Raw genomic sequence first — 25,386 nt, 5'->3', positions numbered from 1 at the left:
ATAGATCCACGAGTGCATCACCCTTTGGTTTGCCTCGGTGGCTGAACTGCAGCTAGTGCAACAGACCCTTGAAAAATTAAGGCATTGTGAATTCTGTCAGGATAATGGGCAATCAGGAGCTAAGCAAAGCACGAAGCAGTCAGTGCAGGGAAGGAAACTTCGGGACAGGTGGGCATAAAGCAGTGAGAGAGGAGAACAAGACTTCAGGAGGAGTGGGGCATTAAGAAATGAGAGAGGAAGGAGTGGAGAATTAAGAAGCAAGAGAAGAGAGTGAGCACAGGAGAAGTGAAACTGAGCTGTTAAGCCTGTGAACAGATAGTGCCTATTCAAAAATAAACGTTGATGTTTCATTACGAGTTTCTACAGGTACTTAAAAAGGAAATGAGTATCTATCATGAGAAAATGGTAGAAGCATTGAGCAAATGTTGTCTGTTTTCAGTGTAACTTACACAAATAACATTGCAGAAATAACTAAATCAAGAAATGAAAGGGAGGGAGGAACTGAAAACAATTACAAAAAAAAGGAAAGGGTACAAGAAAATTGTTGGATCTATAGCTGACAACTCCCTAGGTCCTAATAGACTTCTTCCGGGGGTCTTAAAATAAGTGGCTGCTGAGATAGGAATTGATCTTAATTTTCCAAAATCCTATAGATTCTGGAAAGGTTAGAGAATTAGAAGATTAGAAAATAATTAATGTGACTTCTGTATTCAAGAAATATGAGGGGGAAAAAGTAGGAAATTACTGGCCATGTGTGATAGGGAAACTGCTGAATCTATTATTAAGGAGGTTATAGCAGGGCACTTAGAAATTAATGCAATCAGGTAGGGTCAAATTGGTTTTGTGAAAGAAAAAGTGTGCTTGACTAATTTATCAGCCTTTAAGGAAGATGCACTATAAAGAGGAACCTGTAGATGTGTATTGGCAAATGTGGCACAAAGTAATGGTGTGGAGAGGATAACATATGAGCATGGGGAGAGGATTAGTTAGCCAGCAGGAAGGAGAGAGAGTGGAGATAAATGTGTTTTTGCATTATTTTCAGGTTGCTGCAGGGATCAGTGCTGGGGCCTCATCTATTTACAATCTATGTCAATGATTTGGATGAAAGGACCAAATGTATGGTTGCTGAATTTGCTGATGACACAAATATAGATAGGAGATTCAGTTATGAAGAGTTATAAGGAGTCTGCAAAAGATATAGATAGGTTAACAGAATGGGTAAAAATTCAGCACACGACGTATATAATTTGGGAAAATGTGGACTTGTTTACTCTGGCAGGTAGAATAGAAACAGCATTTTATTTAAGTGGAGAGAGCTTGCAGAACTATGCAGTACAGAGGGATCTGGGTGTCCTTGTACACAAATTACAAAAAGTTAATATGCAAGTGATTAGGATGGCAAATGGAATGTTGCCATTTATTGCCAGAGAAATGGAATATAAAAGTAGGATGTTTTCCCTACAGTGTACAGCGCATTGGTGAGACCAGTAGAGGCAGGATCGTTGAACACGTTTAAGTCTGAGTTAGATAGATTCTTGACTGACAAGACTGTCAAAAGGTATTGGGTAAACAGGAAAGTGGAAACCACAATCAAATCAACCATGATCTTATCAAATGGCAGAGCAAGCTCAAGGGGCCAAATTGTGCTGTCCTGCACCTAATTTGTATGTTAGTACATCTGTATGTTCCTATTATCACATTTTTCTGCACATGAGCTAAAGAAGTATCACTTATTATGGGATGAGGGAATTCATTGGGATTGAAATTCTCGCACTGGGCTCTCAGTGGAATTAAGATATCTGCCTCTTCCACCAACTGATCTGCATACAATTCAGAGATAAATATCAAGCTACAGCATCATTCCTAGCAATCATGGAGTTACAAATAACAGTCTCAAAAGTGATTGGAGGTGTGCAATAAATGGCAGCCTTGCCAGCAATGCTCGCCTCACAAGAACAATTTTTAAAAAATGTCAGCTATAGTTGTCCTTTAGATGAGGTCAGCAAATGTTAATAGTTTAAATGTTGATCAGTTTAATGGTTGGTTCATATAATATGTCAGCATCAGATAAACATATACAGCTATAGTAATTCAACAAAGTTTTCTGTCACCAATACCCTTTATTGTGCACCAAATGAAAGGGTTTCCAGATATTCGACACCTCGGGACCTACAACTCTGGTACGAGTAAAGTAACAAGGTTAAAAACCCCCGCTGGCTGCTTCCCATTGGGCAAGCCTCTGCTCACTCAATAAGGAAGTTTATGGTTTATGAAGCCCATGGGAGATTTATTGATGATTCCCTCAATGGCCTTTGTGGTCATCATAACACCAGCCATTTTCTTTCAAGGGGTGTGGATGACGAGTTTAACCACTAATTCACAGAACTTGCAAGTGATCATTGTCAAATTTGTTTATCTTGACAACCAAGTAAGGAATTCAGCATGCAATGCAACATAATTTAGGAAAACAAAAATACTAAATAAAATAGTTAGAGAAATAGTTATTAAAATGAGAAAAATAATCCGTGCACTGGCTAACAGCAAATTTGTGAAGGCACTGGATAGATGTAGCTGTGATCCCCAAGTCACCAAGTACTACAGGAAGAAATAGTCCAACAGGTTCCTGTTTAGAAAATAATTGTAACATATCAGGATAGATTTTTCTAGGATGGAAATGCATCCCGTTGGCAGTTTAGCTCTTCGGCAGTTGATTGTGTTTGTTATTTAAATTTACCAATTTTGAACCAGAGTTTTGATTTTTTTTATTTCTATTTCGAAGCACTGAAATTACAGGTTCCTTCCTTTGTAAAGCTTATTATAGAGTAGTAAAGAGTAGTTGCATTTGGGCCAACACCATCACATTACAAGGGAGTGGTTCTATTTACACAAACCACTATCTATCGTGCTTGGAAAAAGCAAAAAAATGGCTCTCAAAACATTTTAGAAGTTATTACTTCGTAAACTCCTTCACACTTCTACAACCTGTCAGATTCCATTAAATTTGGCAAAACAACAATGTAGCCAACTAATATGGATTTATGCTATTACTGGTTTCCATGTTGCTTTGTAAACTCTTACCCTTAATCTCACTCAGCTTCATTAACAGAAAAACCTATAATTCACTAAACATCCAGAGAGTAATAGACGGCAGGCAAAGAACTATTTTGAAAGCCAGATTTGTTGAAAGTTTCTGTGATGCATTCATCCTTAAACAGCCTACCCTCACCGAGCTCTTCAAGGAAGATAATTGTGTGAACAGATGGCTTGCATTGGACAAGGCATAGCCCCTTGCTACTATGGAAATGACCCAAGAGTTGTAAGACTCTATAAGTACAATCTACCAGAGTGCTTGTAATAAACTGAGGGCAACTCAATGTGGCTCAAAGTAACAGAGGATTTATCGCCAATGATAAATAGTTATTTACAATAAAGATCAGAGAGTATTAACTATGCAACAGTACAACACTCCTCCCTGGCTCCAACTGAGGATCCTGTACAACCCAGGACATGCACCCCTGCACCTGATTGGCTCAGCTTCCACCTTGACACTCCGTAGGGTCTGGCCCAATCATGTGGCCCTCAGGGAATGCCCCATAAAGGGCCATGCTACAACACTCCTTCCCTACCTCTCCCCGCCACCCCCCCAACCAAATTTGCCTAAGGATGAAACAAAAAGAACATCATTAACAGAGGAGTCAAATTACAAAAGACATCAGGAATACCCCAGGGAAACTCATCATAAGTTTATTCAGTCCGAGGATTTCTGGACAGCTGGAACACCTTAATTCTATACTTGGCTCTTCTGGAAATGAAGAATCAGGTTGAACAAATGTGAAAGGCAAACTCATCAATCCTAGGTCTAGACCCTCTTCCTCTGTTGATGCTGTTTCCTCAGCTTGTTCCATTAACCCTTTGGAGGCTATGTGGTAAGATGCTGACTTGACATGGTGAATACCATTTGATTTGATAAATCTTTGAAACTCCTCCATTGTGAATGATTGTTTGAAACTAAAACCTCCAGGATGCCATGAATGGCAAACATTTTCCTCAATTTGTTAGTGGTGACAGTGGCCATTGTGAATTTTATCAACAGGACATCCAACCACTTTGAGTGTGTGTCTACTAATATAAGGAACATATGAACTATAAATGGTCCTGGAAATTGATATGTATTCTTGCCACGGTCTACCCATCCACTCCCAAGGATGCAGATTCACCAGTGGTAACAAGGCCTGTTGGGCTTCACAACTGGAGCACATTGACCATTCTTTTGATTTCTTTATCAATGTCCAGCCACCAAATACAACTTCTGGCTCGTGTTTCCATCCTGCTTTGTCCCAGATGTGAGTCGTGCAATTCCTGTAATAAAAATCATCTCCCTTGGAGTGGGATTATAACCTTAGACCCCCCCCACAACAAGAGTCTTCACAGGTTACCTCTGTCATTGTGTGATGGTCAAGTTTACACAGTTCTGACTTACCATGTTGTCATTCTTGCATCACCATTTATTTTAGCTTTCAATGACATTGGATCTCTTTCTGTTCTTATGTGTTTAGTCTCTATCAGGTGCAGTGCCTGCACAACCTTTTGTGGAACCATTGGTGATGCTACTGTCTGTGGCAAGGACAATGGCTGGTCCCTTGTCAGGTTCCTCATCCAGCTTTTTAAAGGAGTTAGACTAACCATTCTGAGATTCTTTTGCACATTCTGTCCTGGTTGCTTTCACTCTGCACCAAGCTTGTAAAGACCCTTTTTGTTGCACTTTAAATGTATATAATTTCTGCATTGGACAGTGTCTAGAGAATGTTCTCTCCCACAACAAAAACAAATTTCTATCCTTTACTTCTTTTCTCCCTTTTTTGGGCTCTGCTGCACCCACACAACAGCTGTTTCCTGCCACAAACAGTTCACCTAGTTGGACTCATCTTACAACTCACCTATGCTCTGCTCAGCGCATTCAGTCACCTGGCCAACTCCACACCATTTTCTAAAAAGATTTTGGTCTCATGCAGTAACTTCTGTATGATTTGGCTGTTTATACCACAGACCAAATAGTCCCTTAACCTTTCTCCTACAGTTGGGCCAAATTCGCAATGCTATGCTAATCCTCTCAATCTGGCCACAAAGCCTGATACTGTCTCCCCTGGTTTCCAGGCTGCTGAGTGAAATTTGTGCGTCAACATAATGATTAAGGATTGGAGGTTGAAATTATTTTTTTCCAAACTCAACTCTCTGGTGAAATGACTTTGTGTCTGGAGCATCTGGCGATGTTAAACTTCCCACTAAGCTATAAATCTGTGGGCCACAGACTGAGCCTTTTGCTTTTCATCAGCTGTTATTTCATTTGCTACAAAGAAGTAATGCAGTCTTTTAATACACTGTCTTCACTATACTGTTTCCACTTCAGGTTCAATCTTTTCAATTGAAGATATTTTAATGTTCATATGTACCTTGCTTCTTTGTATTTTTGAAGTTCAAATCTCTAGCCACTAGCCACACACTACGATCCCTAACAACTTAGAAAGTTTTTCCTCGTCACCAGTATAATAACTGGGCGACTCTGTCACTCAAAGTTTCAAAGGATTTATTGCCAATGATAAATGGTTATTTACAATAAAGGGTCTGACTGTATTAACTCAAGAACCTAGAATGTCAAGAAAAATAGATCAGTTGTGACAGAAAGTAGAAATTCTCACAGAGGAGTGTGAAGAGCCTGAGAAACTGCTAACAAATAGAAAACTCTAATAACAAGCTTCAAGCTAACACAAACAGCAAGAAGTCAATGCTGGAACAGGAAAATAAGTCATCGTGAAGAGTGATTGATTGAATGCAGAATTAACAACTAAAACTGATGAAATGTTGGAACTTCATTGTGAAAAGGACAATCATTTTCTTGAACTTGTTTCCAATCTGAAGAACATGAAAGATAAGATGTGCAGTATGAAGATATGGCAGAGGAAATTCAGACTTAAAACGTGGATAAAGAAAACACTCGGAAACAGATTAGGGATCTAAAAAGTTTAAAAGTTAATTGACTGAGCCTAAGGAACAGTCAGTGACCATGGAAAGAAGATTCCAAAAACAATTGAATGCTTAGGTGAAGCAGGTAAACTTGTAGAAGAGTTCCAGAGATAACTGTGATACAAAGGCAATTTAACTATTACTGTATTTATTTTCAGCATGTTAATGCTCATATTAAAATAGCACCCAATGTATTAGCCAGTGCAGAATCGAAGGGCAAGAAACTCCTAGGATCCATTTGGTTTGTTTGATATGACACTACTCGAGATCCACATCGCTTCTGAGAGTCAGATTACAGGCTGTCATCTGTACCAGAAAAACAAGCACACACATATTTAAAAGTTGCAATCAAAACTCTCTTTCTCTGGCCACAGACCCCCTGCCCTGCCTTTCCCCATGATGGTTCACAGAGACCAGCAATATGAAAACTGCTGGTTGCCTCTTTTTCTAGCCACAGGTTAGAATAATTGGGAGCCAACAGTATTTGCATCTTGAAATGGTGATGGACACTCCCAAGACACTAGGACCACACCATTTGCATTGCTGAACAGCCCCTGAAATCCCTGCATATATTTGGTACAGTAATTGCAATATAGTAGTTTCATCCTTTTCCAAGATTCTCTGTTTACTGAATATATATCTATCTATTTTAATGATTACCACTGTTACATTGTTAGAAAGCTTGTTATATAGAACATAAGAAATAGGATGACTAGATCATTCAGCCTTTCATGCACACTTTCTTCTGCACAGGCATCACACTAGATAAACCTTATAAATTCTGGTTTGATGCTTGACTGACACTAAGTTTTTGAAGGCTCAGCACCATTTTTATAGCTACTTGCAATTGTGTTTAATTCACTTTAACTTCAGTTGAAGTTTACCTATTTTTGATTATCCTATGTTAGCTTTTTGCTGAGGGAAATTAAGATGATGATAAACTAATAAGTATGAATGGACTCTCAATCGGTTTGCAACAGATCTCTTTTTTTTAATTTGTTCATGGGATGTGGGTGTCACTGGCTGGGCCAGAATTTAAGAGTCAGCCAAATTGCAGTAGCTCTGGAATCACATGTGGGCCAGACCAGGTAAGGACGGCAAATTTCCTTTCCTAAAGGACATTAGTGAACCAGGTGAGTTTTTTTATGACAATCGACAATGGTTTCATGTTCATCAGTGGACTTTTAATTCCAGATGTTTTTTATTGAATTCAAATTTCACCATCTGCTCTGGTGGGATTCGAACCCAGGTCCTCAGTGTATTACCCTGGGTTTTTGGATTATCAGTCCAGCAACGATACCACGAGGCCACCACCTCCCCTCCAAAGGGCCTCATAAAAAATGAAATAGTAAAATTAACTAAATATTTTAAAAAGTAGTATTGCCTATTAACATAAGAACAGGAGTAGCCCATTTAGTGTCCCCGTCCCAAACCTGAACTATCATTCAATGAGATTGTGGCTGATGATCTATCTCCATATAACTGCCTTTATCCCATATCCCTTAATTCTTCTGGTTTAAAAAAATCCATCAATCTCAGATTTAAAATTAACAACTGATCAACTGAACAGTTTCATTGTGATTACTCACATCCTTTGGTCTTGACCCTAGTAATTTCCTGACAACTGATGTTAGGCTAACTGGTCTAGAATTCCTTGGTTTTCCACTGTCACTTTCCTTAAACTGAGGACTGACTTATACAACTTATCAGTCTAACGCAATGTTTCCAGAATCTAGTGCAGTTCAGTAAAGTATAATTCAGGCATATATAGAATGTTCTTACTGACTTTCTTTAAAATCCTGGCATGAAAACCATTTGGTCCTTGAAATTTGTCACTCAATAGTGTCACTATTTTCTTTAATCCTGTTAATATTGGTGAGTACCTCTCTCTGATTTAGTATTAGTTTCATTGATATGGCTGACCACAGCATCATATGTCAAAGCTTCTCCATTGTTACCCAGAGGATTCTTGGTCTCATTCTTAACAATCCGATCATAGCCAGAGAATCACCTTCTTTGCCTTTTCTTCAGACTCCCACACTATTACCTCTAGCTTCCTGCCAGGATCTATCTTGGTGCATTCATACATGTCATTAACATGCTGAAAACGCAGGGTTAGTTTTCACATAAACGCTGATGACACTCAAATGACCACCATCTTACTCAACTCATCCATTGTCTCTAAATGGTCAGATTGGCTATCTGACATCTAGTACAGGATGTGCAGAAATTTAATCCTATTAAGTATTGAGAGGGCCAGAGTCATTATCTATAATGCCCGCTACAAGCTCAAATCCCTAACCACCAACTACATTTTGGAAGAAATAATGTAGGGGGGAGTTGTATGATAAAGGGTAGACCTATTAGGAGTATAGAATCGCAGAGGGACCTGGGGGTGGAAGTGCACAAGTCTTTGAAGGTGGCAGTACAGGTGAAGAAGGTTGTGAAGAAAGCTTATGGTATGCTAGCCTTTATATGAAGGGGTATAGAGTACAAGAGCTGGCGTCTAATGTTGCAGTTGTGTAGAACATTGGTTAGACCGCATTTGGAGTACTGCGTCCAGTTCTGGTTGCTTTACTACCAGAAGGATGCGGAGACCCTGGAGAGAGCGCAGAGGAGGTTTACCAGGATGCTGCCTGGTGTGGAAGGACTGGGTTATGAGGAAAGATTGGGCAAATTGGGGCTGTTTTCCTTAGAAAGACGGAGAATGAGGGGAGATCTAATAGAGGTGTATAAGATTATGAAGGGTATAGATAAACAGTGGTAAGCTTCTTCCTAGATTGGAAACAAATACCACGAGGGGCCACAGGCTTAGGGTGAGGGGGGCGAGGTACGATTTGGATGTTAGAGGGAGGTTTTTCACACAGAGGGTTGTGGGGGTATGGAATGTACTGCCAAGTAAGGTGGTGGAGGCAGGCACACTGGAGTTGTTTAAGGGATACTTAGATAGGCACATGAGTGGAATAGAGATAGAGGGATATAGGAGACTGTTTTAAATAAGGATCAAGAGCCTTGGGATGTTCCTGGGAATCAATTGATTCCTATGGACCTTCCAACATATTTTCTGGCTCACTTGTCTTACTTTTGAGCTTCTGGGGATTCCCTTGAATGTTTGCATAAGATGTGCATGTTATTGATGTTTTTCTGTTTTAATCCACAGGAGCTTCGGTCCGCCTTGTTGTCCAACAAGAGGCATACACTCAGTAGGTCGTACTAGGGCTGCTCTTGGATATTTCGAGAGTAGCCTAGTGCTTCACGTCGTTAGTGTACGCTTAAACTGGACCAGCTGATGGGCAACACGACAGCTCAGTGACTATCACTGTTTGCCCATGGATTTGGGCCAGTAACTGTGGGAGTTTGCGCATTCTCCCCGGTGCTTGCGTGGGTTTTCTCCGGGTGCTCTGGTTTCCTCCCACACCCCAAAGATGTGCTCTTAGGCTGACTGGTGTAACAAATTGTTCCTAAATTAGTCTCCACTCAATCTGGTTTCCAATGTGGAGTGCCATAAGGGTAGATAAAGGTCATGGGTGGAAGAGGGAACTCACAATGTTAAAATGGTGGGGCCTGTTTCCCATGCTGTGTTGTTCTTTATTCTTTGTACATCTCTCTCCCAAGGAACTGTTTGAAAAAGACTGTTGCTCAACCTTGGTGTCATATTTGACCCAGCAATGAGCGTCTGACCAAATCCACACCATCAATAAGACTCTTTACTTCCACGTCCTTAACGTCACCTGCTTCTGGCCCTGCCTCAACTTATCTGCTACTGAAACTCGCACCTATGCCAAAATTCTGTTGTCCCTGTACTTACCAGCAACAAGTCCTGTACATCCATCACCTCTGTGCTTGTTGGTTTACATTGGCACCCAGTTAACCCCCTCTTTCTGTCATCTTTTCCAGCTCCCCACAACCCTTCAATTTTTATCTGTGCTCCTTTAATTCTGACCTCATCAACATCCCAGATTTCATATGTAAGCTGATTGTACCCAATTCTATCAGTCCATAACTTCTCTTGACCCTGTGATCACTTCTGTGTTGGCAGTATTCCTGGCATCATAGATGAGCCATAACTTCTCCAACTGAATCCAAAGAAGACTGAAGCCATTACTCCAAACCTGACCACAAGATCTCTTGCCACTGATTTCATACAAACTTATGGCAATCCCACCTAGTCTCTTCTTCCATGACTCACTGGCATTCTCTAGCTATTTTTGCTTATTACTTTCTGTTCGCAAACTTCACCCCCCCACCCCCCAAAAAGTGCCTTGGGATATATTCTATGTTTAAGTTTAAAATAGAAAGTTTAGGCATCAAAATATTGAACTGTGTTTATTGGGTTTGGTTTACTTCCTGTCAATATACACAGTAAATCTGACCCAAATAAACACAAACCATATGTTGTTTGAAAAATGCTGGGTGGTTGATGTATCACTGCCTTTCAGAACAATTGCCTCAGCCTGTGGTGTTGTTGTCATTCTTACTGTGCAGCATTTTTCTGTTTTTCTTCTCTGAGTTCCTTTGAGACTGGGTCCAATCATTACTGGCTTAAACCAAACCTTTTTGAAATGATTTTTGATTGTCTTTAGGGAAATAACCACAATTGTTTGGATTGTTTCCAATAATTCTATACTTGAGTGGATTATCCTGCAGGGAGTGGAGATTTTGCCTACTGAGGATCTACCCTCTGTGGTACATCTGTGCTTTGAAATCCTAGAGTGCAGCTGCTCGTCAGCAACTGTTAAATTTTACCCGATTTATATTACTCAGTTGTATTTTTATTTTGAAAAGAGCAGTAGTGGATCAGTACCATTGCTGTTTGATGAATGTTCCAGAATTTGCTAATGGGCAAACCAGTTGACCTTAAACCTTCCTAGGCAGTATGTTGATATGCTTTGACGTTTGTGTTAAGCTGCAGGGAGGGGAGGCGGGAGGGGAGGAGTAAAGATAGTATTAGTGATTTATCCAGACTAGGGAACAGAGAGAGAAAGAGAGCAGAGTGAAGTCTGGAGGGGAAGGTCTTCTGCTTGTTGACTTGCACTTGGACCGTGTCTTCAGCACAACGAGTACTTGGAGAATAATGGACCTGTGCTTTTCTCTGTGTAAAGCTATCACAGCTGACTGGCTTATTTTGCCAGTTGCTATTTGGTATATGTGAAGGTGAATGCTGCTGTTCAGTCAAATCGTTATCATCCTCTCTTCTTGGAACTTGATATCCTGTGAGGTTTTTTTTTGCGATAAAGGCTCGTGGTATTTCCCATTGACTGCATCTAGGTTCTCTTGACTGGGAGATGGCTCCTCTGTGGCTGGCCATGCTATCAAAGAGCAGCCCTATCTACCGAGACTCCCTCTTCTCCTTCTCCTTGTGCAGTGCCCGTAACCTGGAGAGGGAAATTATCTTACTTCGCAAACAGATGGAGAAGGAACGAAGTCTGCTACACGGGCAGCTGAAAAATTTAAGGCAGCAGCAGCAAATCCTGGCTGCAAGCACCAGAGAGGAATTTGACAAGTAAGAGATGCATTCTGGCTTTATCTTAATCACTGAGGCAAAGGTGCCAAAGGGACTTTTTGTTAACTCCTTATTTAATGAGTTGCCAATAAGCTAGCAGCTAAAACACTGGTTATATTTTTTGTGAAATTCATTGTCTATTCAGACTGTAAAACATGCATAAACTTGGTAAGTTAGAGATTGGAGCAAGGGCAAATTACAAAGTTATGTATGAAGGTGTCAGTCTGAAATGTGGTTAATCAATGAAAATGCCCTCAAGTTGGGTAAGAAGTCAACATTTGCAGGTTAATGAAGTTACTGAGGTTTATTTCATTACGAGTTTTAGGGGCAGCACAGTGGCATAGTGGTTAGCACTACTGTCTCTCAGCTCAGGGGCCTGGATTCAATTCCCAGCTTGGGTCAATGTCTGTGTGGAGTTTGCACGTTCTCCCCATGTCTGCTTGGGTTTCCTCCAGGTGCTCTGGTTTCCTCCCACTGTTCAAAAATGTGCGGGTTAGGTGCATTGGCCACGCTAAGTTGCCCCTTAGTGTCCCGGGATGTGTAGGTTAGAAGGATTAGCAGAGTAAATGTGTGGGGTTGTGGGGATGGGGCCAGGGTTGGGATTACTGTCTGTGCAGATTTGATGGGCCGAATGGCCTCATTCTCTACTGTAGGATTTCTGTGATTCTATACTGAGGGCCTTGCTTTGCTTTTGGGCCACTCTGCTTTAAAAGTTGCTATAATGCAGTAGTTATATATGTTGTAGCTTGGTGAGTCATAGAGGTTCATACAGTATATACACAGATTAATTACATTGACTATATTAACCTGTATATACAATAGTGGGTAGATTGTTATGGGATCTTTGTAGATATAGGTTAATATAGCCGGTATATGTAGGTGCAGATGGATGTAGTCATTGTGTGCAAGTTATTTCAGGTTAATTAATATTGTTAGTGTGTGAGTGGGTTATTACAGGTTAATATGGTCAGCATGTGTAGGTTATTACAGCCTCTGTACAGATTATACCTAGATCAAATAATAAACTAAATACAGGTTAATATAGTTAGAATATTCCAATTCTTACAACTGCTGAATGTACAGTTAATATCTCTGCATACACAAGTTAATGAACTAACTGTGTCTGTGCATTATAGGTTTATACAATGCAACAGTTATTGAATATAAAGTAAAAGTTAGTATCTTACAAAGTTAGTACAGATACTCTATTCACAGTTTAACACAATCGTTGTAAATACTGGTTAATATAATTACTGTAATGTAGGTTAATACAATGCTGTTATGTGCAAGGCACCAGGAATTCATTCATTGCTATGCAATTAATACAGATGCTGTATACCAGATTAATATAAATGCTGCAAATACAGGTTATGTACTCACTGTATATTCTGGTTAATGTGCTTGCAGTATGTAAAGTTAATTTTCTCACTTGTACAGTAATGAAATGATTGTACAGGCAGGCTTAAGCAATCACAATATACACAGGTCAAGTACTGCTACTATACAGACAATGTGGAAGCTTTATACACAATTTACCAATTCACTGCATAGTCAACACAATTGCTGTTTATATGGGTAAATGTTCTCACTGACACAGGTTAGCGTCCTCAGTGTACAATTAATACAACAAGTTAATGTACTCACCGCAAATAATATGATGATTGTATTTGAAGATTAATGCAATTGTTTTAAATACAGACCAATATTGTCACTATAAATACAATGCAATGCAGAAGCTGTGCGTACTACTTAATTTAGTTGCTGTATGTTTGAATTAATACAATCCATCCATTTACAGATGAAATGGAGTTGCTTTCTGTGCTGTCACTGGTTAATACAGTTCCTGAGCAGAAATATGAACACAACTGTTCTGCCTCCAGGTTATTATAGTTGTGTTTATTAATGAAATCACTGTACACACAGGCTAACACCGTCTACACGCAGGTTAATACAATATTGCAAATGCAGGCAAATAGAGTGTGTTGTATGTAGCTGCCAATACTGTTCATGTAACTACAGGTTAATAGAGTGATTGCATATAAAGGTAAATAATAATCACTGTTAGATAATACAATCCAGCTATGCATAATTCTGCTGATTTTCTTGATAATTACAGAAAACAATGTCCACAGAAATTGGAATGTAAGGATTATTTCAGCCACTTTGGCAGTAATGAAATCTGTCTCAGTGGCACTTATCTTGAATCTTGCTCTTTTCCTAATTGGTATATTTTTATGATGTAATTTTGGATGACACTATTGAAATAAACCTTCAATTCTGGATCGCAGTTTATAATTAAGTCTGGGGCAGATTGTTAATTGTTATCTGCACATCCTAGATGAAAAATTATATTCAGAATCACATTGTGTGGTTTAAAGTATAGTGGGTTTGGTTTCCTCTTTAATAACAAGGTTACAAATGGAAGATATTCCTCTCCACCCATTATTGTGGTAGAGGAGAACTTTACTCTGTCCCTGCTTGTGCTGTATCTTATGAGCTTGGTACTTGATATGGAAAATTTTCCACTTTTGATACCTCAATAAACATTCAATGGGCTGGTTTTTAGGGGTTGGCTGTCATGTTGCTTGCTCCCTCCCTTTCTGTTAAAAAGCTTAGGCACAAACTGAAAATCTTAAAAGGGAAGCTGCCCTGAAGCAATATTATGCTACAGACAGCCTTAATAAGCTCAAAGTGGGGCTTCTGCCCTTCAGTGGAAGAAAGCAGCTTTTGTGGTTCCAGCAATGCCATACTCAATAGAGTCTGAAAGAAGATAACGTGGATCCTGGACTCAGGTAAATCTGGGACTTCTGGGTGGAGAGGGATCCAGCACCCTGGGAAAAGAGGGAAGAAAGTTGGGGGTCCAGTTTTGGAAGTCATCAGGAAGGCACAAACTGGAGTACCACCTTGGAGAGGTATCCCCAATGTGCACAGGTAGTATCTCCTGAAAAATGAAGTGCTCCCTTTCTACCCTAGACTCGGCAGCGCAGTAAAGTTTATTCATTAATATCACAAATAGGTTTACAGTAACACCTGCAATGAAATTACTGTGAAAATCCCCTAGCCGCCACTCTCAGGCACCTGTTTGGGTACACTAAAGGAGAATTTAGCATGACCAATGCACCTAACCAGCAAATCTTTCAGACAATGGGAGGAAACCAGAGCACCCACAGAAAATCCACGCAGATATGGGGAAAATGTGCAGACTCCACACAGTCACCCAAGCTGGGAATCGAACCTGGATCCTTGGCGCTGTGAGGCAGCAGTGCTAACCACTGTGCCACCGTCAGTTGGCTTGTTAACCAGCTGCATTGCCCATTGATGAGTTCTTTTTATAATATGGTGGTGAGCTGTTGATTTCACCCTGCCCAATTACCATTTTATGAAAACTGGCATGTTGATGTTGGATTTATGACCCAACATAATTGCACTGGATTTAATACATACATGAGACCACAGTCCCAATTTCTACACGTAAAACTCCAGTATACTAATAAACTGACAGGTTTTTGACTTGCACCTAAAATGGATGGAAAACCAGATCAACTGTTCCATGTGCCAGCCTGAGCCATAACTCATTTAAATGCTGCTGGAGATCTATCTGCACCAAGTGGTTGGCCTGCAGCTACTCACCAACTGGAAATCTGCCAGTTCTCATTTCGGTCAGTAGATGATTCTGGTGGGAGTAGCTCGAACACGTAGGCAGTGGAGTGTATCAGAGGTTTTTTGTAGGCCCAAAAGAACTAATGCTTCTGGGTTATATGATAATAAAAGAAAATTGTTTTATATATGGCATCCAGCAATCCCTTTTAGAGTTTTTGGTTAGGCTGATCAAATCTTGGCACAGATATACACTGCATTTCAGTTTAGTGAAGGCTGTGCTTGTTTGTAGCTGGATTTCATATATAATTTCCAAAAGTAGATACAGGATTCCAATTCTACATACTTAAGGAGCTTAATGTCTGTTTCAGGCATCAAGCACAGTTGCAGTCCAGTTTAGGTGTGACAGATTGCAACTTGAAATTCACATGCCTGCTGACCATTTCAAAATTGCAGGACATTAGTTAAATTTCTGTACTGAAACTTCTAAAATATTGTGTTACATTTTTACGTTATGGGGTGAGGTATCCTCTTCATGCTGCATTCCGACCACAATTAAAATATTGGCTGAAATTCCCTGAACTTGTTTGTGGCTGGGATTTTCCGATGCCACTGAAAGTGAATGGAGTTTTAGCAGGATGCCAAATGGGCCCCCCATATATAAGACCAGAGAAATATACCCACTGTGTCTAATTTTGAGGGCCTTATGTTCGGAAGGATAACATGGAGTAGATGGAAACGTGATGTACTAGGATAGAACCACGGTGGTTTATAGCACAAAAGGATGCCATTTAGCCCATTGTATCAGCGTTAGAACAGCTGTCATAGTTGCAGTGTCACCTGGAAATGTGGCATGAGAGAGAGATGGTGCAAAGGTAGCAAATAAGTTTTCTTGCAGAGGGAGATGGAGAAAGAAGGACTCTCAGCAGGAGGCCTTATCAATGTACCGTTTTTTGGGAGCAATTTCCTTACCTCTTTCAAAGCCTGATTGAAGTAAGTGCTGCTTACAGAAATCTGCTACTGCTAGGAACCTGATCTGCAGCTTAAGGGTGTGTATGGCACTGCAGTGACAGGGAATGTAACTGTGGCCCTCAATTTCTACCCTTTCGGGATGCTTTCAGGCTGGAATAGGTAGCATCTGTAACAATTCCCAGTTTACTGTCCATTACTGCATCAAAGAAATGACAGTGACTCTGTATGCCACAAGGGAACTTTGAACAGAGAGAAACAACAAAGCATACTCATGGCCTTCCCAAAATAGTAGACTTCCTTGTGGTGTAGATACCATCAACTCCATACACATGTCTATCAGGGTGTCTCATTTCCATACTGAAATGTTCTGAAACTGCAAAGGTTAGCATGAATTCAATGGGCAGCTGGCAGGTAACCATGCTCAGAATGTCCATTATCATGGCAGAGGTCTTTTGCATTCATTCTGTGCCAATCCACTGTTCCAGTAATCTTTCAGCCATCAAGCAAATCTAGAGTGTGCTGCTGGGTGTCAAGAGCTGTTTAAGCCACACATGGCCAGCATATAATGAGAGCCGTGCTGTCACATGGAACGTCATCAAGCTGATCATTGTGGTGTGGAAGCTAGACTCTGCTGCCTCAATTGCTCCTGTAGGAGGAGTCCCCTGTACTTGCTAGAGCAAGTTTTGTGGTGGTGGTCTGCTACATCCTGCACAGTTTGATCATGCTGAGGGTATAGCTCTTGCCACCGTGCATTTGATGACCATTTCAGAAGAAGCATGAAGTGGGGAAGCAGCCATACTCAGGCCAGGTTGCCTGTGATTACCTAAGTCAATTCCAGTTCCAATGAATATGACCACAGATCCATGATGTTCCAGAAAGCCGGAAAAGGATGATGGGCCAAATGACCTACTGTGCCGTAAAATTCTATGTAAAAAAAAAAATCTCTTAAACCCATTCTTTATAAACAGTTTCATAATTTCAATACATTTAATGGAAAAACGTGTAAAATTTCCTAGCAATCAATGTATATTGTGAGTTTGGAAGAAATTGGTACAGACGCTTTAGAAGGATGGCGATTTCCCCTTTAATTGAATTATTAACCTATTTGCAGACTGAGTAAAGAACTTCAGCAGAAGAACAAGCTCATTGAATCCCTGAGCTGCAAGCTGCAGAGTCGAGCAGACACTCCCTCCAGCAGTCATGTTCTCTCGGACTCGGAGCAGTCTGACAGGGCATCATTTGTGTCAGAGGAACAGGAGTCGACCAATGACGACCTGGAAGTGTATCATTGTGAAGTTGACTCGAGCAGTGAGTACTCACACAATGATCAGCAGAACACAGGGCTCGAAACACAAACTACAGCAGGTGGGTTCAAAATTATAACTATTCATGCTTTTAAACACAGGTCGAGCAAAACAGTTTGTCCATCTTGTTTTATATGTGTTGAAGTGAAATAATGTCCCAAGTTGTTTCTTTAACATTTGAGTGGTGAAATAACAGTGGAAATGAAAAATTATTTTAAAGTATTTCTGTGATATTGAAATGACGATGTAAGGTGCTGCAGATAGTTAGCATACCTCTTCCATGTCGATGAGCTGCATTAAGATTCAACTGAGGTCAATCCAGTGCAGCTGGCCTCTGGAAAAACTCAATATTGATTTAATTTGGAGCAATTCCCATTGGGTGGAAGTCCTCAATACAAAACTGTCCACAATGCAGGTAATTCCTTAGAAAGGCAGAAGTAACAGTCATGGGAAATGGAATAGGTCACAGTGGGACAAAGCAGATAGCAGATTATGACATAATGTTTACGTATATTGCACCAAGCCTATAAGGTAATCAAGCCTAATGTGAGATTTTAGCTATCTTAAGACATAGGAGCAGAATTAGGCCACTCGGCCCATCCAGTCTGCTGTGCCATTCAATCATGGCTGATTTTTTCTCATTCCCATTCTCCTGCCTTTTCCCCATAACCCCTGATCCCCTTATTAATCAAAACTTAGCGATCAGAATTGATAAAATGTTTATCTAATATCAGTACCAACATTTCATGTATTACTACAGTACACAAAAAAATCCACCAGAATATCAAAAGCAATACCATAACTATATTACAACTATTTGTATACAGGTATCTCTACTTGTAAGGTGAACAAGTTACGGTACCAGCTAGGCTCAGCTGGTTGTTCTCTCACCTCTAAATTATAAGATGTGGTTAGACTTGAGATAAGTTGACTTCAGTGCAGTTCTGAAAGCACGCAATGTGGTCTGATATCCCATCTTTCAGATGAGACATTAAAGCAGTTCCGAATATGCCTATTCTGTTGATACAGGTAAAGATTCAGTTGTGTTGTTGAAGATGAGCAGGAAGTTTTCTCAGTGTCCTGGACTACATTTGTCATGAGTGAGACCAAAACTGGTGTTTGTCAGATGTTGCTGACTCAGAATGGCTGCTACATTGCCTACTTGGCAAGATACACTGCACTCCACAGAACAGTGCATTGTGTCAAGTTCTTTGAGCTGTTCCAGTGTGAAAGGACATTGGATAATTATTCTGTCATGTGGCTGACTCTAATGAGCAGTTTTGACTCACTGATTACCTAACTATAAGAAATCTAGGTCCTTTAACATTCACGTTATCCATTCATTTGCACTCACAGTTATCACAATACTTTTGCTGCCTTTAATCTATCTTGTTGGTACTGCTCATTCCAGCTTCAGATCATCATAGAGTAACCTTGTGACATCACAGAATTATTTCATGACATAATAGTGATTTCATGACATCAGAGAGTGAGCTCGTCACTTTATTAATCTTTAACATAACTTGATTTCATGGATCATTTCTTCTCACCCCTTGAATATACTTGTATTGACATTTTTCCCTCGTCTCTCAAAGCAATTATAATTTGATAGCCCGGATGAAGCACAATTCTGAAAAGTACAGCACTATAACCTCTCCAGTTTGGAATGCCTGGGACATGTCATTTCTATATTTTGGAAATTTCTGAATTATGAAGTTAGAATATCTAACCACAAGTGTTTGAATCAGAAAACACCATATTTATACATATTTATCTGAAACATTAAACAGTGATAAAACATTGTTCCTTATCCAAATACTGCATCTTCCACATTTCCGCTCCCAAAGTATTGTACTAAAATGATGCTGAGTATGTTCAGAAAATGCTTGGGCCTGCTCAAAACATTACCAGACAACTGGTGTTTCCAAACAATAGATTGCCAGACTGCAGAGGTCACAGTGTATTAGCATTTTTTGCAACAACCACTACTTCTTTAGTAAATCTGTATGCAGCCCGACTGCAGGAACCATAGTCAGAATGCTGCATGCCAAGTACAACTGTGGCTAGCTTAAACAAAAGACCAATTAAATCAACTAAACATCTTACCAGATATCAAGGTTTTATTGAGCCAGATACTTGGCGAGTGGGTGGCTGAGGGAAGAGAAATTATGAAAAAGTTTCAGCATTGGCTAAGAAATCTTAACAAAACAATCCAACAGATTTAAATTGATGGTCGCTGATAATTGGCTCCTTAACAAGAAGGAATTGTTTTTTCCTATTTGTTCTATGAAAATTCCTCACAACTTTTAAAATGTCCATTAAATCTCATCAGTCTTCTCTGCATCAGTGGAAATAGTTGAGCCCTTCAGGTGCCTCTCATAGTTTCCCATTCCCGAGATTATCTATACTATATGTTCTTGTATGTTATTGTTTCAATGTCCTTTCTTTAACAGGCTGTCCAAACTGCACATCATTAAATAAGGCCTAACAAATATTAGCTACAAATTCATCACTACTTCTTTACTCTTGTACTCAATGCTGTTCTTTCTAAAACTCCAGATCCTATTGACCTTTATGGTTTCAATATTTACCTACACTTGCACTTTAAAGGATTTAACTATTTGATCCCATTGGGTCTCCCCAATAACAATGCTATATCTTTTCATTACATGAATATATGTACTTTTTCCAAAATGTATTCCTAGTTCTGATTCACATCATGTTGCACCAGTTACATAGATCCTTAAAAGGAATGCAGTTGTACACGAGACCTTTGGCACCAGCTACCCATTTGCATATTCTGCTCAATTTTCCAAATTTTACTGAAATTTTTATGTTTCTTCTCACTGTTTGCCAAACTTCCTATTTTTCTGTCAACAGCAATAATAGAATTTCTGTTCATTTGTACCTAAGTTTAAATCATGTACTTAAACGCCAGGAACATTTCCAGCAACACCAGTTTAGCCTCACTCTTTCCTGACATCCAGTTTTCTATCCATGCTTCTACACATTATCTTGTATCATGCTCACAGAGCAAAAGGAGGCCATTTTACCTATTGTGTCTTTACTGGTTCTCTGCGCATTATGACACCATGCCATTCTCCTGCTTCACCTCCCCCCACCCCATCCTTGCATATTATTTCTGTTTAAATAATCTTATAATGCCCTCTTAAATGTCTCGATTAAACTTGTCTCCACCAAATTTCTGGGCAATGGATTCCAGACCTGAACCATTTGCTGTGTGAAAATATTTTTTCTCATCACATTTGGCTCTTTTGCAAATCACTTTAAATCTGTGCCCTCTCATTTTCGATTCTTTTATGAGCATGAACAGTTTCTTCCTGTCTACTCTGATCAATCCACTCATGATTTTGAGCACCTTGATCAAATCTCCACTTAGCCTTCTCTAATCCAAGGACATTAGTCCCAACTTTTCTGATCTGTTTTCATAACTGAAGTTTCTTATCCCTGGAACCATTTTTGGAAAGAGTGCAGAAGAGGATTCCAATGTGTTCACATCCTTTCTAAAGTGTGACACCCAGAACTTACGCAATACTCCAGCTGAGGTCTAACCAGGATCTTATGCAACTTCAGCATAACCTCTTTGTTTTTGTATTCTTTGCCCCTATTATAAAGTCTGGGATACTAACTGTTTATTAACTACTTTCTCCACTTGTCCTGCCACCTTCAATGACTTATGCACATACACACCCAGCACCCTCTGCTCCTGCACACCTTTAGAGTTGCATCTTTTATTTAATATCCTCTTTCCATGTTCTTCCAACCTTATACTTTTTTATATTGAACTTCATTTTTCTATCAAACCTCTTGTGAACCAACTTATCAAGTACCTCAGGAAAATGCAAATGTACAACTGCAGTCTCTTAATGGATCTAGGTGACAAATTTGGTGCAAAACTGCTTAAAAAAAATCCAAACATCACCCAAAGTTTCATGTCACATATGTATGTGTTTGTGTTTTCATCTGTTTGTAGCATTTGGTCCATCTCACTACATTGATATTTACTCTTCTCAGATGATCAAAGTCATTGTGGAAATCCATCCCAACATTCATCTCTCGCATCTGCATCATCATGTGAAAATCAAATAAAAAGCATTGCCAGCAGCTCACCCCAGCAACCTTCCATGGACACAATTAAGTCAGAAAAAGGTATGGTCAGAGGCTGGCCATTGGATGGAGTTTTAATTGGGGCACTGCAGTGACTTAAATGAGTAAAGTGGGAGAGAGGACCAGAGTTCACCTTTGTGCGTGCAATATTCTGAGAGCTGATAAAGTTTCTCAGTTTTCTGAGTAAACCTTGCAGCATTGTTTAAAGCTGGATTGCCTCAAGTGTAGCATCGCAACCACTTGGTGCCACTTGTTTGCTCAGGACATTTATTAGAAACATACAATTACTGCAAGGCTATTAAGATGCAGAGGATGATATGAATATGAATGGTGTGTTAGATGCTGTATTCCACACTGTGAGGTTTCAATTTCAGTCACACTGGCTAGCCAAACAGTAAATGAAACCCAAAGAATAACATTTCTGTCAAAGTTCTCCCAATCACCCAACTGACAACAGGTCTGTGAGAAAGAAATTATATAAACTGGCTAAAGTTACAGTGGACAATTGGGAGAACCCTTCTGGAGAAATTGATGACATAAGTGTTTTATCACACAGGAAACATTAGCAAAGTAGTTCTGCCAGTTGTCATTATGCATCCTCTAGCAATGGCACATGGTTTTAATAATATTGTACTGTAGTGGCAATATTGAGATTTCAACTCTGCAAGATCTGAATTAAGTTCAGTAAATCTGTGACCAGGCCCTGATTGTCATAGAAACCCATTGTTTGCATTAATGTCCTTCAAGGGGGCAAACCTAATCCCACTCAATGAAATGGCATGGTAAACCATTTGATTATAGAGTCATTGTTGAAGGCCCATCACTACTGTCTCGTGACAACTAAGCAGGGTCAGTAAATGCAACATTATCAGTATTTCTGAAATCCCAAGAACAAACATTTGCTCAAGAACAGAGAGGTGAATGCACACTAAACCGCCTCAACGACATACACAATGGACATCTCATTTCAATTCCAAATTAGTCTGATGCCTACAGAAGTCAGATGGTGCAAAAAACTTGTCAAATGTGAACCAAGCTAAAGAGACCTGAAAGATAAAGATTTTGTCTATACTCTCACCAAATCACAGGGGTGGTAGGTTTGCTATAATCTACATCAATGTCCCTTACTAAGACTAGAAAAATAAGGCGTGATTTCTATTTCTGATCATTATCCAATAACTCCTGCTGCAAAAGGGTTTGTGTGTGAAGATTGGATGAAAGTAGGATTAGACTCAGCAGTAATGACTTCACCATAATTTCCCAACTCCCCTGTGTCACATTTGGAGGTACTCCAATGTTGTGCTGGGGAATCCCTCTTGGATGTTTCCACATAACCATTTATCTGGCAATTGTCCGGAAGAGCTAACTTCCCCTGGACAATTACACTGGGTTGGGAACCATCTGACAAAGTGATTTAAGTTGCTAGCTTCAGATTGTTCTACCAGTTGTACTCTCATAGTTACTCTGAAAGAGTTAGAAGGAAAAAAAGCACTTGTAACTTCCACATAACTATTTTAAAAATCCAGACTGAGCCCCACGTGAGACCCCACTATATCATCCTCCAGCTCCCACCGGGAACCCTCTGCACCACCCTGACTTCTAACTCCCAGGGGACTCCACCACCCCCATTTCCACCCCTTCCAAGAAGACCCCCCACAATATATACACCCCCAAACCAAGCATCATCATTCCCCCTCCCCTGTCAAAACCTTTTGCCTGACCCCTGTCACAGGCTGGCCATGACACCAGACCCCCCCCTCCCCCACGACTCAACCCAAAACCTGCGCCCCCACGTCTGAATTTCCACTTCCAGATCCCATTTACTTTCGAAACTTACCTTCTCTCTTTCAAAGTTCCCCTTAAACTCACCTGCTTTAAGGCAGCTGGTGATGTAAACAGAGGACACGTCCTCCTTCGCTGTGCTCCATTTGCTGTTGGAGCCCCAGAACTGCTTCGTCCAGTTGTCTCACCCAGCCTGAGTGAGAAAGGTCAGGCAAGATGGAGGCTTTGGAATTCCAGTGAAAGTAAGATGGCAATTTGTCGGTGATTGCTACTTTGAGGAAGTTACAGGTCAATGTTTTAATCTCCGCATCCCACCATGTCAGAGACCTAAGCTATTAGACCATTTAGCTCAAGTTATCATTTGCTACTGTTATGTAAACTGATGAGTATGGCTTGGACAACAGAAAGTGTGTAACCACAAAATAGCAATTCTGAATCTGTCCGGGGTTACTTATAATAGGGAACAAGGTTCAAAAATGACTGCATTTACTGTGTTTTATGTTCAACTTTGTTTATTTTTACAATTTTTCATCATATTTCTGTTTTCAATTCTGCTGTCAATCTATAGGCCTCTATTCAAGCAGTGTGCCACAAAGCACTAATGCCTCTCACGCTTCATATTGTGCTGACATTCCTTGTCAGTTCAGAAGCTTACCCTTTGGCCCAGCTTACCCCACAGCATCAACATTTTCCCTGGCCGAGGTCCAGCAGGAACTTCACATGTTGCAAAGACAGCTGGGAGAAAGTGAGAATTTTACCTGATATTCTGCTTGGATACCACCTGTATAACTCAGCATGTGCAAAATGGCATGATGTGAAGTGGAGGTTTAATTGGGGCACTAAAAAATATTTCTGTATTTTAACGATCCATTCATTTGTTTTCTTTACTTATGGATATCTATTATATTTTTTTCTAAATTTTATTTCAACTCGGAGGTTCAATCACTGGTCTGTGCTAAACAATCGTATCACAGCTGATGTGGTTATAGTGAACTAAAATTGGCCTCAGCACCACAGGAGGAAAAATCAGGTGGGGTTTGTAGTGTGGATCGCTGCCCAGTAACTCCTATTGGAAACTGGGTCTACGTAATTGTCAGGCGAGGACACAATTAGACTTCGCTGGGATGCCCTCAACAGTTGAACAATGTACCGACTCTTACAGTTGAGCTAATTGGTTGAGGTACATGGGGCAGCCAGAACCATGAGAACATACCCACAATATAGCAACATGGAACTATAGCACAACTATTCCTGCAGAAGTGGGAGAAAATTGGCAAAAAGAAACAACAAATTCAATAATCCCATGTACCCAGCAGACTACCACAGGCAGAGAACAACTGGGCTGAGGATAAGACCTACTCAATTCTCTAATCTGCATTCATGTGGATCATGGCTCAGTACTGAGGTAATTGAATTAACCCTATATCTTAAGATACATCAAAGCAGATTGAAATTTCCTGAGAAGTTCAAGGATTGGCATTCAAATTAAACAGGACTGATAAATCCAAACAATGGCAGGCATAGTGCCAAAGGAAAAGCTATAAGCAACTTGCAACAGAAAATTAACCAATTGAATAGATGCACAGAAGGATGTTTTCTTATTTACGGTGATGAGCCTCTGATCAAAATACAGAGACACAGAATACCCCTTCTAACCTTTCACTGCAGTCTTTGAATGCCCTGTCTGGCTCCAAGAGCCTTTCACTGCTCAGCATGATGTACACCTATTGCTATTAATGCAAAAGTTGCTAACCAATGCTTGCTTGAACAATCAATACACCTTCTTATCTTTGGGACAATGTAATAAACTAACATAAATGAAAAAGATATTCCAATGATATGATTCTATGAATATGTTAAATCAGTAAGATGGATAAAATACCAAATTATAAGATACTGCATGATTCTGTAGAATGTACTTTATTAAAAGGCCACGATTGTTGCCTGTGAAGTTGAGTGAGGAGAGGACAGAGGATGGTTCTGGTAACAATGTGGAACAAAATAAACCACTGCCAGACTTCAACATTTCCTGAAAGAGATGAAAGAATTCATTATTCATGGAAAACCTTCTGTGTGGCT

The 25,386-nt window shown here is 40.0% G+C and overlaps 1 protein-coding gene across 13 annotated transcripts in view; it reads left to right on the top strand.

Annotated features, from left to right (window-relative positions):
• pde4dip (phosphodiesterase 4D interacting protein) overlaps nucleotides 1-25,386 on the top strand; it is a 445,155-nt gene that overhangs the window by 386,497 nt on the left and 33,272 nt on the right. For 11 of the 13 annotated variants that reach the window (XM_080195665.1, XM_080195664.1, XM_080195654.1 and 8 more), the window contains 4 exons: nucleotides 11,387-11,524; nucleotides 17,205-17,458; nucleotides 21,433-21,567; nucleotides 23,876-24,052. In XM_080195665.1, coding sequence (XP_080051791.1) covers nucleotides 11,387-11,524; nucleotides 17,205-17,458; nucleotides 21,433-21,567; nucleotides 23,876-24,052 — 704 coding nt within the window. The remainder of the gene's footprint in view (nucleotides 1-11,386; nucleotides 11,525-17,204; nucleotides 17,459-21,432; nucleotides 21,568-23,875; nucleotides 24,053-25,386) is intronic. The other 2 variants (XM_080195662.1, XM_080195657.1) reach the window with 2 other exon arrangements.

This window comes from Carcharhinus amblyrhynchos, chromosome 9 (genome assembly GCF_965287045.1).
Source record: "Carcharhinus amblyrhynchos chromosome 9, sCarAmb.v2.hapA, whole genome shotgun sequence".
NCBI classification, from domain to species: domain Eukaryota; kingdom Metazoa; phylum Chordata; class Chondrichthyes; order Carcharhiniformes; family Carcharhinidae; genus Carcharhinus; species Carcharhinus amblyrhynchos.
The sequence above is the reverse complement of the archived record's forward strand: the minus strand, read 5'-3'. Positions and strand labels throughout refer to the sequence as shown.